This window comes from Dipodomys spectabilis, unplaced genomic scaffold (assembly GCF_019054845.1).
Source record: "Dipodomys spectabilis isolate Male_0828 unplaced genomic scaffold, ASM1905484v1 ptg000145l, whole genome shotgun sequence".
In the NCBI taxonomy this organism is placed as follows: Eukaryota; Metazoa; Chordata; class Mammalia; order Rodentia; family Heteromyidae; genus Dipodomys; species Dipodomys spectabilis.
The window spans coordinates 17,193,071-17,210,775 of NW_024870822.1; the positions used below are offsets into that span (position 1 = coordinate 17,193,071).

At 49.4% G+C, this 17,705-nt stretch overlaps 2 protein-coding genes across 5 annotated transcripts in view; one reads left to right on the forward strand and one right to left on the reverse strand.

Moving 5' to 3' along the window:
* Sergef (secretion regulating guanine nucleotide exchange factor) overlaps nt 1–5,103 on the forward strand; it is a 218,975-nt gene extending 213,872 nt beyond the window's left edge. For all 4 annotated transcript variants that reach the window (XM_042691605.1, XM_042691608.1, XM_042691607.1 and 1 more), the window contains one exon: nt 1,746–5,103. In XM_042691605.1, the coding sequence (XP_042547539.1) occupies nt 1,746–2,074 (329 nt within the window). In that variant the 3' untranslated portion in view covers nt 2,075–5,103. The remainder of the gene's footprint in view (nt 1–1,745) is intronic.
* A 1,314-nt stretch (nt 5,104–6,417) lies between these two features.
* Kcnc1 (potassium voltage-gated channel subfamily C member 1) overlaps nt 6,418–17,705 on the reverse strand; it is a 41,324-nt gene continuing 30,036 nt past the window's right edge. The window contains exons 2-4 of the mRNA XM_042691522.1: nt 16,531–17,464; nt 9,478–9,666; nt 6,418–7,443 (exon numbers count right to left, since the gene is read on the reverse strand). Of these exons, the coding sequence (XP_042547456.1) occupies nt 7,379–7,443; nt 9,478–9,666; nt 16,531–17,464 (1,188 nt within the window). The 3' untranslated portion in view covers nt 6,418–7,378. The remainder of the gene's footprint in view (nt 7,444–9,477; nt 9,667–16,530; nt 17,465–17,705) is intronic.

Below are 17,705 nucleotides of genomic sequence, written 5' to 3' on the forward strand. Positions count from 1 at the left end.
TGAGAGGGACAGAGAGGGAGATGGGCTTAACTGTAAGTTTCTTTTAAGGAAAAGTTTGAAGCAAATATGGCAAAATGATAACAGTGTTATAAAGTTCAGTGAGGAGATGTGTATTTCTCTTATTTTCTGTACTTTTTTGCATATTGAGCTATGTCCAAATTTCAAGCAAATTTCTTTAAATTTGTTTTCTTAATAACTTGCAATTTCCTGGAAAAGTGTTTGTGTTATAATATATTAGTTGAAAAAACAGGTCAGAAATATATAGCATATTACAAATAAATATAGAATGGACTTACAAACTTTTACAAGTAAAAGGTTTAGGCACATTATATAAGAATTCGTAATAGTAAGCAAGACTACAAGTCTGCTTTTTTTTTACACTCATCTATATTTTCTATTGTTTTTTTTTTCTTGCCAGGAGGAGGTGTTATTTTTATATCCAAAAGAAAAAAATTGGGTGGTAGGAGAAAATCAAAGGAAGGGGTGACAATGCTCAATAGGAAATTACTCATTACCTTACTCATGTAACTGTAACCCCTCTGTATAGTATCTTTACAATAAAAATACATATTAAAAAAGAAAAAATTAAACCAACCACAGCAGAATGTGAAGGGGTTTAGTCTATAGGAGAGGGGACAACACTTAGGATTTGGCCTGATATGGTGGCAGTATCCAGGGCTGTCCTTGGCCTGAGGTCGGCTCCTGATTTGGCTCCTTTTGAGCTTGTTCACATTTTTATTCTAGGCACTGTACTAATGACACAGCAGTGAACAAAATATACATACTCCTTTCCTCACCACCGAGCATATAAGTCAACAAGAAAGGAAAACACATCCACCACATCCTTTCGTCTCTTCCTAGGTGTTACAACTTCTCCTACGGCTAAGCTCCCTTTCATTAGCCAGTGGTTGTTTTAATTTGTTCTTTTATATCATATACTTCTGCACAGATCACACATCTTTACAAGGTACACAATCCTTTATGAGGAAAAAGTACCAGGGCAATAATAAGAATCCAGTCTGGAATGTGTGGATGTGAGTACGGCATCTGAGAGACATTTAGACTGGAGTCAAAAGAAGGAGGAGATCTGAAATCCCCCCAAAGTAAAGTATTTGAGAGAAATGAAGGCCTTGCAGGACACAGTTAAACTGTGAGTTCTCAGTTGTGATGAGGGAGAGGGAGAATTGTGCAAGTGAGACCAGCAATAGTCAGAATCCAGGTCACAGGCCAGGGAAATGTTCTGTACGTGCCATGGGGAGTCATTGAAGGTTTTGAAGCAGGAAAGGTGTCATTCACCATGGCCAAGGATCACCTTGTGCTCCAGCTAAGAGAAAACAGTATTCTGAGGAAGTGTGGTATCAAAGGAAGATGGAGTGTTGTGGAAAAGATCTGAGAGATGGAGGTAGAGTTAGCAGGTCTTGGTGATGGGTTATATGGGAATAATAATGAGAAAGGACTAAAGAGAAAAGCCAGGTTTGAAGCATGAACAGTTATGGGTGGTGAGGATGGGAAGTATTGAAATGGAGAGGCAGCAGCATGGGGACAGTGACATGCCACCAAGGGTTGAGCTTCAATTTTGTCATGTATGTCTGGGTTTGATGATTCCTGCACACTGTTATCTAAGTCCACTTTTGCAAGCCTCCGAGTGTTGAGCTTTAGTGTCTTCATGTATGTGATAGGTTTATGATGATTCCTGCACCCTATTGTCTAAGTCTACTTTTATATATCTTTTCTCTCTTTTACAGGTGGAGCATGTTACTCCTGGGGCTGGAATGAGCATGGCATGTGTGGTGATGGCAGTGAAGTCAATGTCTTAACCCCAAAGCCTGTGCAGGTTCTGCCGTCAGCAGCAGGACTCCTTGTGGGCTGTGGGTCTGGCCACTCCCTGGCCCTCTGTCAGCTACCAGCACACAGTACACTGGGCCAGGACTACAAAGTCACCCACGTTTCCCCAGATGCCACTGAGGACACCAACTCTCAGGAAGCTGTGGACCAAGAGGGCAGCTGCAAGGAAAGACAATCAGGATCTCCCCCCCAAAGCCAACCAGACAGGTCCAGAAATGGGGGGCTGTGACAGAGACCTTTAATAAAGGACCTTTTCCCATCCAAAGTTTTGCCAGAGAATCGCAAAAATGCTTGAAAAGGGAACAAAAAGCCCAAATGGTTGGGGTTTCTACAAACCAAAACACTAATAGGCTGCTTGCATAAGGTCCAGGCCCAAGGAAAAACAAAAACAAAAAACATTTTTCTATTCAATGGATGTGAATGAGGGGCTAGATCTTCACCAAAGAAAAAAAAATGTGGAAAGCTAAGACTAGAGTGAAGAAGCCTTTTGCTTTCTGGGGGAAACAGAAAACCACTCCTAGCCCATGGTGGTTCTGGTCTGATAGCCTTTGACTCAGCAACTCAGAGGGCCCTAGGCCACTCAGAGCAGCCATGCATCTCTGGGCCCATAGCTTATAATTTCCTGTTTTAAGATACTGAGCTTTGGAAAGGAAAATATTCTTGTCTTTAATGACTAGGCTCAAGGGAGAAGACTGTGGAGCTGAGAAGTATGAGGGGGGGTGGTGAGAATTAATTGGGGAAAATGGATAAGACTTCAGAAAGACACATCAGAGGAGATTCTAGCATAGACAAAAGAGTCTAGAACCAATGAAACTGTCAGATGATTTATGTCTTCTGGCAACCAGACAAGACTCTGGAGCTACCTGTACGACTATGATTGTTGAAGTCTATGATGGCTTGGCTCCAGTGGCTTTAGGAAATTGCATAATCCCAGGACTTCAAAGCTGAAGAACTCCTAATCACCACTAAACCTCTAGAGGTCTTGAGTCTTAGGGGTATCCTGCAAATTCTGTGGCTACCTTGTAGATTCTTAAGAAGGGAGGCCAAGTAGACAACTGCATTTCCCATCTCTACCTTCTTGAAGACAACTTTAGTCCTCTTGCTACCCAACACCTCTCCCAAGGCCTATTTGTGAGCATCAGAAAGAAGTGTCTCAGCACTTCTTCACAACCTAAACCAGTGTGAGGTCTCTTGGTATATCAACCCTAAGCCCTAGACCTGGAACCTAAAACTCTTAGAGCTCAGTCAGATCATTATTGGAGCAGGCATGATGCAGATGGTCTATAGGTGGAAGAATGAGTGGATTTTGGCACTAGGAGTCCCTGTAGACCATCCCATTACCTCAAGTTCCTCCATGTTACCCTTCTGTACAGAGTATAGACAGAAGGCCTTTATCCAGGTCACTTTACTAGCTGGCTTTGGTAAGTGTCATATGATAAGTAAGAAGGTATTGATATCAACAAGTGTCTCCTGGAATTTTTTTTCTCCACCCCTTGATTGTTACTGCTTATTCTCAGACTTTGCAGATGTCAAGCCCCCATTCCTAACAAAAATCAAGGGACGGGGCTTGGTCAGTTTGGGAACCCACTCACCAAGTGCCCAATATATAAACACATGTTCCTCCCTGAGGGACTTCATTAGGTAGAGAGGTTGAATCAGTGGGCTCTCCTACCATAGTTCACACTTAGCTTCTGTTTTATCCCACTTACAAATGTTTGAGAGCCATGCTGTTAGTCTCTTAGCCACTGTCCAGTTCATGTCAGTACCATCCATCTCTAGGCTCATTAGAGACATAGGAACTAACTTGAGAAAATACCCAGTCATTAAAAAAATACTTTTCCTGATCAACTGAATTACCTTCATAATTCTCCTGGATAAGAAGGAAGAAAGGGAAGAGAGGCATGAGCTGCCTATGTGCCTTGGCCATCGAGTGATAGTTGAATGGCGAAAGTGAAAAAAACTGGTGGAAAGTCTCCATATGTACAGCCTTCACGCTCCCCTCCTGATCGCAGGTGTATCTTCCCTGGCATCTTCACCGCCTTTGTCCTTGTGGGCAGTGAGGTTCCTCTGATGATGAACTGGTAATGTAGGAATGATGGATCCCGGTGTGTGGCTCCAAATGAGCCCTCCCACCATGCCCACAGCATCTCCCACTTCTGAGTGAAGGTGGCTTCGTTGTCATTGTGAAGTTAAGTTAGCAATCAAAGTTACTGGAGCAGTGTGTCAGAGGGAGGGCGATTCAGATTAAGGGTGACTGGAGTATCCAGGGAGATGGGTGTGTGGAAGGAGGTTAGGGAGGCTGGTAGCCTCCTTGTCAGCCAGTTGAAGGGGATCTGGGTGGGAAACTTGAAACAAGATGTGAATTGGCCCCTTCTGCCAAACCCATGGTACCATGAGGAGGAGGGCAGGAGACTAAATCCTGGGGCTTCTGAGATTTAGTACCAGCAAGTTTAGTCTTCCTGTTAATCCCACCTCTTAGCACCAGTCACAGGAACTCTCAGTTAGTAAGGGACAGCTTAGTCTGGTCTGGTTAACTAGATCACCTGGGTTAATATCCTGACTTCATCCTTCATTGGCTGTGTGGCACTGGGACACTTTACCTCTCTCATCTTGTTCTCTTGCCTCTGAAATGGGCGCATTGAATTGTTGTGAGCTATCATTAGACAATGTTAGTAAGATGACTCCCCCCTGCCACACATAGATGATGTTCAGTGTATATTTTTCTCCATTAATTACCCTGTCCCTGAGAACCCATATCCCAGGTGGCTTTGTGTTTTTTAGACTCTTCTTTTGCTGGTAGATCCTTGGTTTACATAAGGATTACCCTTCCTGCAGTAGCCAAGGCAGTTTGGCTAGTGCATCCTTAAACTTATAAATGGTTATTACAACCTCTTTAGTCACTTAACCCCTATACAAAGGTTCCACCAATGCCATGCTCTTGCTCCTTGGACTTCACAGGGCAAATGTTTAAGCAGGGATGAAAACCTGATAGATAAAAATTCAGCACCCCCCCTTAGCCTCCCACTCATCCTTCAGATCACTGACACAGGCCACTTTGGAACTGTTAAGGGATATGAAATCGGGGGAACTGACGCCCACGTGTTCATTTTCCTGGGTAGATTGCTCCCCTTTATGAGCACCATTTATTCATCTGTAAAATGAGCAGAGGTTAACAGGTACCTGTGGCTTGCTCATGCCTGTAATCCTAGCTATTCAGGAAGCGAAGATCTAGGATCATGATTTAGAAGCCAGCCTGGGCACGAAAGTCCATGAGACTCTTAGCTCTAGTTAAGCACAAAAGCTGGAAGTGGAGCTGTAGCTCAAGTGGTAGAGCCCTAGAATTGAGCACAAAGGCTCAGGGACAACACCCAGGCCTGGGAGGAAGGGAGGGAAGAGGAAAAACATGGCAAGAGAAGGAGTAACATTGTCCAAAAAAAAAAATGTACTCTTTACCTGATTCATGTATCTGTAGCCCCTCTGTATAGCACCTTTATAATAACAATAAAAAATTTTAATGCACAGAAGTTGACTTCCATGAGTTCTAAAGCCTCTTTCTATCTGAACATCTCTGGAGTCTCACTACCACCCCTTAACTTGAGTAATTCAAACAAATCAACATTCCCAGGAGAGGACACTACCAAAGTATCTCTGGGCTGAAGAAGGGTCTTCAGGGAGGTGCTCCTCAGACCTGGCCCTGCAAGAATACAGCTGGTTAGGAACTCAGACCTGACAGACCCCAGTCTCTGGTTCCATCAGATTCAACAGTGGCCCTAAGAGGGAGGTAGCCATGGTCTGCACAGGGTCTCTGAGTGCTCTGACACAATCACATTCAAGGGTTTATCAATAAGATATGATTCAGGGAGGAGTTTCCACATTGGGTGACCAGCCAGAGGATATGCTGGTCTTAAGACCAACACTTCACATACACCATGCTTTCTGAGAGCTTCTTCCTTCCCCCAAGCCCACTAACAGCATCTGCAGCCCAGAATGCCACCCTACCCAACCGTCCATCAGGGGTCAACTTCCTTTTTGGACCTGGCTTTCCTCCAGCAAGACTGCAGTATTAGTCATAGTCCAAGGCTTAGCCCAGCCCAGCTCAGCCCAGCCATAGTAGACCATAGGCCCCCAACAGAATCTTGACACTGCCTGAAGGCAATAAAAACCCAAATCCATGCTTCATCTCAAAAGTCAGCCTTTTATTGCCAGGGCCAGGGCCCAGGGAGGGGAGGTTGTTGAGCTAAAGCATCGTTGCTCTCTTTCCAGGAAATGTTGTGAGCTGCAGCGAAAGCTTGAGATGTTGCATTTTTTTCAACTCAAGCATGTGTTTTTCAAAAATATCATCTCCCCCCCCAACTAATTTTAGAATCAGACCAAAGCCAAGCTACTGTCCTCTGTTTCTGTTGGGAAAATACTATATTTATTCGAGATGCAGCAGCATGTCTCTGCAATCCTCCAATTGCTTCAGGAAAACAAATCTGCTTTAGACTATACAGAAACCATGATACAAAATTTATTTCATGCTCGAATCGCTTTGCATAACATTGGGCATGCAGGGTTGTTGTTTTTTTTTAATACTCTGAAGAACTAAATCGCATACAATGCCAAGTTGTACCTTAATGAAGATGGAGGACGTTGCCCCTCCAATGGTCCTGAACTTTTGGTGCTCTACATCCTGGTTTTAAATAACACTTGGAGAATCCATACGGTGTTGATTATTTACTATGAACAGTTGGTTATGAAAGTTGGTCACACTGGATCTACAAAACTGCTAAGATGAGAGAATCAACCTAAACTAACCGCTGTCAGGGATCTTGGGGAAATGTCCGCTGGGTCACAAGCATGCCAAACAGAGGGAAGAAGACAGCAGTGCGAGTTTCCACGATTCTATTTGGAGCAAAGTTCTTGGTTTCCACATGAGAGATGAACTATGGAGGTGAGGTCAATATGACCGATGACTGACCAGCTGCCCTTTTTAGAACTGTTACTCTTGATCTTGTATACAAAAAAAAGAGAGGATGCAATCCATTCCCCATCCCTGTTTTTCCTCCCCGGCCCTCACTCCCAGAAACGTACAGGTTTCTAACGCACGCCATTACAGTTTGGCTCCAACAATGTGTGTAAAAGTAAAGAGCTCTGAAAGAAAATATAGGACTTTTTCTTTTCTTTTCTTGTTTCTTCTTTTTGTTAGTGTTGTTGTTTAGAGTAATCATACAGTTGCAGGGTGTTGGTGGGTTTGGTTTCTCTGGGTTTTCTGTTTAACTTCATGCAAGTCATGCTAAGGAACCCCTCCACCCCATTCCCCCAAATAAAATAAAACTTTAAAAAAAAATGGAAAGAAGGAAAAGAAATCCTCTACGGTCAGTTACCATTTGGCCGTAGAAAAAGCTACGTCCGTCCTAGTACAATGCCTGGGCCACTCGGACTCGTCCGGCAAACCTGCGTGGCGTGAATTTACTCTGTCCGAGGGTGAGGAGGGGCTGCAGGTCCACCCAGATGCTTAATAGCCACCAGTGTCCTCGGCCAAGCCGCCTGGTCAAGTCACTCTCACAGCCTCTGTCGGCATATACTTAGCAATGACAGGGCTTTCTTTGCAAAGATCTGTATGTAAAGAATACAATTAACACTTGAGCTTCTCTTCTTGGCCTTCCCATCCCGATTGGTACTTAGTTTTTAAGGAAGGAGGAGGAAAGACAGAACAGCCGCATGCAGAGGCAGGCAGGTTCTTCTCCAGCTGGCTTGTTTCCCATGCAGTGAGCCAGCCTAGCAGCCTCGTTCTCTCCCTCCTGGGGGAACCAGTGGAGTCCCTACTGCTACTCTGCACATGAGCTCAAACACTTGAAGGCCTTCTGGCTTGAAATCAACCTGAGAAAAGCAAGTTCTTGTGGCTATCGAGACCCCATAAGAGCGGAGCTGGGTGGATGTGGGTGGAGCCTTCACCCTTGGCACCTCCCAAAGGCTCAGGCACCTAAACCCATGTGGGTTCAGAAATGAGTATCACCTGTGGATGGTGGTGGCTGCACAGGGCTCACTAGCCACTGCAGGGAGGCAGGGCTGCATGTGTCTCACATCCCCTGGACCTCCGGAAGCACAGCAAGTCACTCTTCCTTTCTGCTCTTTTAGGCTGCACCAACTGATCCAACATCCAAGACAAAGGAGACAGGCAGCCCTGTCTCCTGAGTCGGGCACAGACTGGGAACAGTCTTCCCCCTTACTCTCCCACCCCCACGGCCTCTGCTCTTATACATTCTAGAAATCCCACCTAGGAAAAAGCCAGTTGCAAAGGAGCGCAACAGGCCCATCCATGGCAAGGATGGGGCCTTTTCCTGAGGCTGGCAGCCTTCTGCCATGCAGCACCATGCAGGGAGTGGCACACCACACTGAGGTCCAGGAGGCCTTCCAGCAAGATAAAGAAGCAGGAACCAGCCGAAGGCATGTGGACATAACTAAGTACTGATGACCTAAGGACTTTCCTTCATCTCAGAGTGGGCTGCCTTTCTGCTTCTAGGCCTACCCTTGATTTTGAAGTCTATTTTCTCCTTGTATCTGGATTAACCACTTCAAATCCTGGCACAGTTGACAATGGCCACAGACAGTGTCAACTGTTGCTTTAAAAAATCCCAAAAACCAAAACCAAAAAAAAAAAACAACACCCCTCCAACTACTGGTCTGATACAGCCAGGGCTCACCCCCTCTCTGTCAACATGCATCTGTGTGAGCCTGTGCGGCACTCCAAGACATGCACAAGCTGGCCAGCCAGTCTAAGGCACTTAGAGAGGCTCCTTCAGCTTTCCAGGCCAAACCAGTGCCTAGAGCCTTGGCTAAGTGTTCTAGGCCCCTCCCCAGCCCATGCTCAAGCTCCAATAAAAGCTATTCTTCAACAGGGTCAGCCTGAAGTTCTGATTGCAGCAAGGAGACCACTAGTCTCAACTTTTGCCAACCACAAGGGGGCGCTGACCATGTCAGAGCAGCGGCCATTGGGCACTGATGGAAGGGGCTGCACTAAGTCCAACTTCCCCATCTTCTCTTGGGAGATTCTCTGCCACTAGCATAACCTGACTGGCACACATCTTACCTCTGCAAGGACGGTGACCCTATCCCCAAGCCCTGAAATGACTGCTCTCTCCATTCCTCCCACTGGCCTTTGATTCCCTTTAAAAGATGTCTCTTCCGTAGCATGGATCCATACCTAAGAGTCTTGGCCAACCCCGACTCGCCTTATTGCCCATCTCCTCCCCATGGGAGGAGAGATAATTGCTATTTGGATCTCCCCTGCCCCTGCCAAAGTAGTCTAGGGGAGTCGAGGCTCCTCCTGCCTTCCTGGGTACTCCTGCCATGGTCATAGCCTATAGTCAGCTTGTGAAAGCCCTTTTCTACGACTTAGCTCAATTATCAGCCCACAGCTCTCATGGCCTCTGCTTCTCTCTGCCAGCCTGACATTCCACTTTGAGGGGAAAGGGACTCAGACCTCCAGGGACCATCCCTGGGGGCCTCCCTCTATCCTTCTGTCCTCACCACCACCCTTCATGTGCCTGCCTGCCCCTCAGCGCCCCTCACCCACCGCCCTGCCCACCCATCTGCAGGAGCGCGAGGCAGACCCAGCCGATGCACAGAGCTCCAGCTTCCTCTACATACCCTTTCTCATTCCTCCACCAGGTGGGCACGCGTACTCCCCGGTTGATAAGAGGAAGCAGGGTCCGTATCTCTCGCGGGTGCCCGAGCGGGTAAAGGGCAGGCCCTCATCGGGAGTGAGGGCCTGGTCTATGTGGGGGCAGTCTTCGTTCGCCAGCGCGGCCTTCGCCACCTCCCCATTCAGTTTGGAATCTTCAAACATATAAGCAGAAGCTATTGAGACACTGAAAACTGTTTAGTGAGGGAGGAACAGGCCAGAGGTAGGGCATTTGGCACCGGGCAGCCGGTGTCGGAGGGTAGCAAGGGGGTTAGGCCATTGAAGAGGGTGCGAGGCTGGGGAGAGGGGAGGAGCAGGCTCAGTCTATTCAGGCAGCCTGCAGGCTGCCTACAGGACAGGGATGGAAGGACTCCTGGGTTTGCTCAAAGTTTGCAAAAAGATGAATTGGTGATGGGCCCAGTATGTGGTGCTGGGAGCCAGGTCCAGGGCCCAGAGCAGGGCTGATGAGACAGAATGATGTGGATGCAGTCATGGGGAGAGGGCCAGACACAGAGCTCAGGGAGAAGACAGACAGACACGCAGAAAGGTTCCAGTCCAGAGAGGTGGCCTTTCACACCCCTCTGCTACTGACTGGAGCCTGGATGCCTTCCAGTGACATCTAAGCAGTCACCCAGACTCCCCGAGACCCACCCAGTCCCCATCTGCTCTACTCTAGTCCATCTTGTTTGAACTCCAGCTAATCACTTGGTTCATGCTGCCCCTCCCCCACATCTGATCACTCGGCCTGCTCCCACCACGCCATACGGACTCAATCTGGTCATTCTGCTGCCTCAGCCCTGGTTGTACTTTCTATTGTGTCCCTACAGAGACCCAATCTGGCCCCTCTATAACTGTCTGTCCCCCATGTAGAGTAGGCCCAATTATTCCTTCTATTATGTCCTCACAGGGACCCAATCTCATCCCACTATAACTCTGTCCCTCACAGATTAGGCCTATCACACCTTCCATTCTGTCCCCACAAGAACCCAGGCGAGTCACTCTGATTCCCTATCTCTTGGTCACGCATTTTACTCTGTCCTCCTAGGGATCCAACCTGATTGGTCTGTCTCATTCTCCATACAGATTAAGCCTGACTAAACAATCTGCCCCCTGCAGACCCAATTTGACCACTCCATTTGCTCCATCCCTAACTAGTCCACTCTGCTCCCCACATATATCAAGCAGTGTCCCCATGCTGCCCCAGTGGGTCCAGTCAGCTTGCATAGGCACAGCAAGGATGTATGCATGAAGCTGTAATGGCAGGACAGGGAAGTAGGAAGGGATCCCTTTCCTGTCCCCTCTGCCAGTGTCCTGGCAAAGCAGAGCAAATGGATGTGTAGAAGACAATAGCAGCTTATGGCCTTGGGTAAGGAAAATTTAAACCTTGGCCTCTGTAGTACCCTGTGAAAGAATCTGAAAAGAAGTCTGGAGCAATCTTTGTGGGGAATGAAGTGTGGCCAGAGCAAGGAACCCTGTCTTTCCCAAATCCGGAAGATGAGCCATGGAGGCCTTGGGCTGGCAGAGATGGCTCTGACTGACCTTTGCCACCCCCCCCACCTCTGTCACCCCCACACTCTCTGCCTTCAAAGCCAAATCTCCCTGGCCAAGATGGAGCCCACTCAAACACTGCTCCTGGGGTAGACACCTCAGGGGCAAGCCTTTTTCAGGAAGGAAACCCACATAGGCAACCACATTAGGGAAGGCTTTCTAGAAGATTGAAAGGGGAAATCTGGAGCCAATCTCCACTGGATCTGAAACTTTCCCATGATCCTGTTCACATCATGTAACTACACGCAGGAGTGATCCTTTCCCAAGTGCACACACTTAGCGCACATGTGGGTGGGATCTCCACCCGTGTACACATCATGTCACTACAAAGAGGCAGTCAGTCAAAAGAGAAATGGACCAATCAGGTTTATTCATAAAGCAAATCAAAAAAAATCCCATCATAATTTTGGAACTTAAAAAAAAAGTCTCTCATACAAGATGGCAAAGCATTTCACGTACAGTGTGTTTCTTGACAGATCCCAGGGGCTTCACTCTCCAATTGACTCTGAACCAGAAAGGCCAGTTACCAAGGAAACAAAGGAAACTCTGACACCACGTGACTAGGGCTGGGGGCCGCCTAGCACAAGGGGCACGTCTGCGGGCACACACGTGCTCACAGAACATATGGGTCCTGTCTCACACTCTGGTTGGCCCCCCAAGGGTCTCTGGAAGGAAGGAACTGGGAGCGGGGAGGGAAATTGTTTGCAGGGGAAGAGGATGAGGGAGTGGAAAGTGAATGCCAGAGTCCCCTGCATAACTTTTCCTCCAGGAGGGAAACAGTGGCCATTCCGGGCAACATGTCCTCTGGTTGGAGAGTGAGGACTTTCTCTTTCTTGGCTATCATACTCTGTCATAGGAGATGTGCACAACCTGCGATCTTGTCCAGGGTAGGGATCTACAGTAGCTGCTCCCTCTGCCTCTGCTTCTGGAGGGATGGTGCAGCCTGAGAACCCCTCTTCTAGCTCTAAGTATAAAGCTTCCACTGGCTCTGTCCACAAGCAGAGCCGCTTTTCCCTGGGGTTTCACATCCCACAACTGTGAAGGGCTCTGAGTGGAGAGGCAAGCTTTCTCTGAAGGGCCCAGGGGCAGGGAGTAGCCATCAGGGTATCAGGAGCCTGCTTCTCTTAGCCTTGACCTTTGAGGTGAGGCTGTTGGTTTCTCTGCCGTGGAGGACGCAAAAAACTGGACCATTCCTTGTCCTGAACTCCCACAGGGTGGCCAGAAGAAAGAAAGGAAAGAAAGAAAACAACAAGAAAGGGACAACTGCCTAAACCCAAGCTCACCCAAGGCACCCCATCTACCTGCTGCTTTCAGAGGGCTGGCATCCTGCCTCCTGCCTAGGCCTCCAACTAGACCCACAGGCCTGCAGTGATGAAATGGCAGCATGGGCAGCGTCTCAGAGATGGTTTCCAGGCTTTGAAATGAGCTGAGATGAGCATCCGTGAGAGGGTCATTTTTTTTTAAACTTTGGAGCAAGGAGAACCTGCTTGGCCAAGCCCTCAGCCAGCAGGCTGGCTTTTCTGCCTGTTTCCAGGCACCGCTGCTGCCGTACTTACTGTTCACACCAGCAATGGGCACCAGGGGGCGCACACAAGACTGGGGTGGGATGGGAGTGGCTGGGCATTTCCTTGGGTTTTCCCCTGAGGAGTCTGCCCAGCCGGGGACTCAGGGAGGGGGGGGTGAGAGGACACATCCCAGGATAGATGGGGATAGTCTGTGAGAGACACAATCACGAAAACCAATACGGTCATGCAACAAAACGAGGAGAGAGAAATATGATTAGTGGAGAGAGAGAAAAAGAATGTGAACAACACAAGGAACACCCACCCATGCCCAGCCCGGAGTCAGGCCATTTCTCCACCACTTCCCCCGTAGCCGGCAGAGGGCAACAAGGACCCCACTCAGGGTCCAAGCCACCAACCCTGCAGCGGTACCCATGCAAGTCCCTTCAGCCCCACATCCTGCCCTGTCAGCTCTGCCCCCAATCCCATCATCCTCCCTGCCCCTGGACTAGCACCATTCCCTGGGCAGCACCTTGTAGCCCAGCAGGGGATAGGTGGAGGGGTAGGGATAGAGGAGTGGCTCCCAGGGGCTCAGACTGGAATACCTCTGGACCTTGCTGCTTCCCCGAATACCCATGGGCAGGAACCCAGTCACCATCCCTCTTTCCATGTCCCCCACTTCTCAACTACAATGGGATCCTATATCCCTGGAGGCTGTACCACAAAGGACTGACCCACACCACAGGAGCAGAGATGGACAAGACACATGCGAATGGACATGGCAGGACAGAGGGAGCACTCTGAGTGCCCAGAATAGATGGAGGGGACCCTGACTATAGATGTGAGAGGACCCTCCAGAAGGGGGGTATCTTGTCCTCAGCCATTGCACTAGTCAGTTCCAGGATATGTCTTCTGGCCACTGTGAGGCCCTACATCCAAGTGAGACCTTCAACAGCCTCTCACAACAAGACCTTCCAGCACTGAAGCCATGCAGCCATAGCCCAGGGGACAAGTCCCACGGGGAGATCACACCATCCATGGGACAGACACACAGACTATGTTTTGAAGAATGACCAAGAGGTGGAGGTGAGGGAAAGGAGCTGCTGGCTCAGCTGGGAGGCCTTGTTTCAGCTCAGGGCCTGTCCTACGTGTGGCTGGAGGTGGGATACCTACAAGGCCCAGCCCAGCCCCTAACCTAGGTTGGTTTTTTTTTTTTTAGAAGTAAAACTGGAGAAATCCCATACTTGGGGAGCTGCATTGGCTTCTCTGGGGGAAAGGCCTTGGAGACTGCATCTTACCTCCCACAATCCCTGTAGCATCTGCTCTCTACTCATCACCATATTTGCCTTCCTGGCCTCTAGCTTCTCTCTCACAAACTCATCTCTACTCCACACCCATCCATATACACAGCTACAGGCAGAAGAGGAGGCAAATGGGAATGGAGTCTGGAATTCAGGATGGCAGGGAACAACTCCTAAGAATCTCACTCCCTTTACGTGGTGGATAATTCTGGTGTTGGGCGCCAACTTTTGGAAGGAGGGATGGTCTGGTAAGAGAAGAGGCTCAGGGTAAGACTGGGGTTTAACAGCCAAGGAGGGTGGTCCGAACATCTGTACAGCACCAACATCAACAAGGAACGGGGAACAGAACAAAGAGGACAAGAGGGAGGCGGAGGGTAGGAAGGTCCAGGCTCTAGAGGGCAAGCTTGGATGGGCACCAAGTATCTACTTAGGCATAAGACCTTCCAAAGTCAGAGCTCCCTAGATATCTGAAACCTAGAGCCGGGGCAAGTAGCTGCCAGGGGCAAGTATATCAAGGCTGGGGGCAGGCCAAGGAGCCCAGAGGATCCCACAGGAAAACATGGGCTTTGCAAGTCTTCTGAAGCATAGAAGGAAGGCTGTGTTCATGTGCATGTGTGAAAACCCATCCACAGGCCTGTGCTAGGGGTGGAGGGGGTGAGAGAGGGAGATGGAGAATATTGTCACTATCTGGGCACACAAAGGAATCTATTCTGTCTAGACTAAGCTGAGGATCGCTGATGGGTTAAGTCTGGGGCTCCATGCTTGGGGCACCAATCCTAAAAGACACAGTGTTGGAGAAGTTACATTGGAAAGGCCGAGTAAGTAGTACAGGGCCATGCCCCTCATGTTGAGCACTTCCTGCTAGGGTCCACAGTGTAGTTGCGGGATGGTGGGGGGAGGCAGGGCGGTGATAGTCCAGGCCAGAGCCTAAGAATTGTCCATGCCTTGACTGGGGATTCCTGAAGCTAGCTAACCCAAAGTGGAAAGGTGGGGTTTAGGCTTCCCATGGATGAAGTCGTGGCTTGGGCCAGCAACACTCCCTCATCACAGGTCCCCATATTGCAGTCTCTGAAACATCAGATCCAGCCCAAAACACTGGACATACTTGTCTCAGGTGCTTACAGAATCCCAGGAAGGGAGGACATGGGGCAGGGCAAGGAAGCTGGGAGACCCTATGGACAGAGAAGTAAGCCTTGGGATCCTGCTCTGACTGTCTTAGCTGTGAGATGAAGCCTGAACAGGATCAGAATGGGGAGGTGGGGAAGAGCACTTCAGCAGGGAAGGCAATCAGTCACCACTGGGGGAGGCCACCCAAACCAAAGGGAAACTGCCTTGTTCGGGACTGAGCCAGACTGCAGCCCACATAAGACCAGAGCACGTAGATGTCCTACCTAGACTAAATGGGCCTAATCTGTCATGTTCACCACCTGATCTTCCTGGTACTTCTTAGCTCAGTGTGGTCACTTTTCTCTGGGTCATCAATTCCTTTGAGATCCCTGTGTCCATAGAATAAGTCGATGGTATTCCATGGGTAGAGGTAGACTATGGGCTTTATTTCTTCAGACCAGAGCCCCATGATCAACTTTATGTGCTATGCGCATGTTCTCATAAAACTGAGATAGTCCCATCACGAACCACTAGCCATGGAATATTAGAATATATCCCATGGTGACTAGTATTGTTTCATGGTCCCCCTCCCCCCTCCCCGGGCCCCAGTGAATTCACGGGGAAAGTGGTGGTACGTTGGTTGGGATGTCTAGTATTGCTGCTGCAGTCCCTACTGTTGGACATGCAGACGACCCTCGTGGGAGGTTGTTGCTAATCTGAAATGCTTTCATCAAAGCTGCCCAGGGTATGGCCCCCTCTAGTCCTTTGCTCACCAGGCACTTCCATCGGGCCACCCGAAACTCCCACTGGACCATCAACCCAAACAGACAACGTGAAAGCCAGAGTCACTCCAACAGGTTCCTAAAGATAAATGCTAAACTCTAGAGTGGTGGTAGAGAATGAGTTGGTTCGGCATGCTATGGGGTAAGTAAGCTTGTCACGGAGGGCTAGGGGTGTCTCCTAGGAAGGACCTGGAGCTAGGCAGCCGGCATCAGAGCAGAAATTCTACTTGGCTATGGACACAGGCTCTGCTGGGGCTGAGAATCTTGCTACTACTTTGCAGGCCTCCTCCTGCCTGGATCCCATGCACCATTTCTGCTGTCTACACAGCCTGCGTGGAGCTGTGTTCAGGATCAAATGAAAAGCTTATGGCACCTCCGAATCACATCCCCCCCCCACCCTGCCCCAACACTAGGTCAGTAGCCTGAGTGGGAGACTCATGCTTGACTCCTGCCCACCTGAGCAGCAACCCCCCACTGGGCTCCTGCTAAGATAGTCTTCAGCAACCTCACCATAGGTGTGGTCTCTTAAGAACTTGATGAGACCAACTGCATCAACCTTCTTACCCAGGGCCGCTAGTGAGGTTCCTCTAGCAGGCTCTTGCCTTCCGAATTTAGCCGCCCAGCATCCCCCTGGGCGCCCAGGCTCCACACCTCGAGATGGAGCACAGGGTCCCGGGTTGCCCAGGGAACTAAAGAAGCAGTCTGACTGAATCTGAAATCATCGCTACAGGGGACGGAGATGAAAGGTCAGATCGACATGCCTCTAAGAGGTTTCCTACCTGCTCTGTTAATTTCTAAAATTTCCTCCTGGGCCAGCGGACATGTGTCACTCTGAGTACTGTGGTGTGGAGAGTTTACGACAGATTTACAATAATTGGGAGATCCCAGCTGCGGTGGCCGAGGAATATGCTTCTTTTTTTTCTTTGGTAGTTTCTGCTTAGCCATTGCTAAGGAATAGTACATCCCGAAATTGTTCACGATGACTGGCACAGGCATGGCGATGGTTAGCACACCTGCCAGGGCGCACAGGGCTCCCACCAGCATGCCGGACCACGTCTGCGGGTACATGTCTCCATAGCCCAGCGTTGTCATGGTGACCACAGCCCACCAGAAGCCGATGGGGATGTTCTTAAAGTGCGTGTGCTCACTGGCGCTGGGGTCATTGGGCTGGGCCCCTATCCTCTCTGCATAGTAGATCATAGTGGCGAAGATGAGCACACCCAGGGCCAGGAAGATGATAAGCAGCAGGAATTCGTTGGTGCTGGCACGAAGCGTGTGGCCCAGGACCCGCAGGCCCACAAAGTGGCGGGTCAGCTTGAAGATACGCAGGATACGAACAAAGCGGACGACACGCAGGAAGCCCAGGACATCCTTGGCAGCCTTGGAGGACAGGCCGCTTAGGCCCACTTCCAGGTAGAAGGGGAGGATGGCCACAAAGTCAATGATATTGAGCGAGTTCTTGATGAATTCCACCTTGTTGGGGCAGAAGACGACACGCATGAGGAACTCAAAGGTGAACCAGACCACACAGACGCCCTCAATATAGGTGAGGAAGGCTTCTGTCTCTGCTTCCCGGTAGTAGCGTACTTGGGTGCCATTCTGAACATTCTCAATCTCTGTCTTGTTCACGATGGGGTTAAAGCGCTCGTGGGTCTCCAGGCAGAAGGTGGTGATGGAGACCAAGATGAAGAAGAGGGAGGCAAAGGCCACATACTGTGGGTGAGAAATACACAGTGTCAGAGAGAGGCCTTCCACTTGGAGTGGAGAAACCTGGGGGCCTTGTTGTTGGGTACAGGCAGGAGGCCAGACCAGGGGAAGCAGCAGGCTTAGGAACATTTCCAATACAACCCAAGCGGACATGCCACACTTCCCCCCTCAGGGCTGGAGCATGTGCACTGCTGCCAGGCCTGGCTAGCAAAACAGTTCTCTTTGATCTTCCATGCTTCCTTTTCCC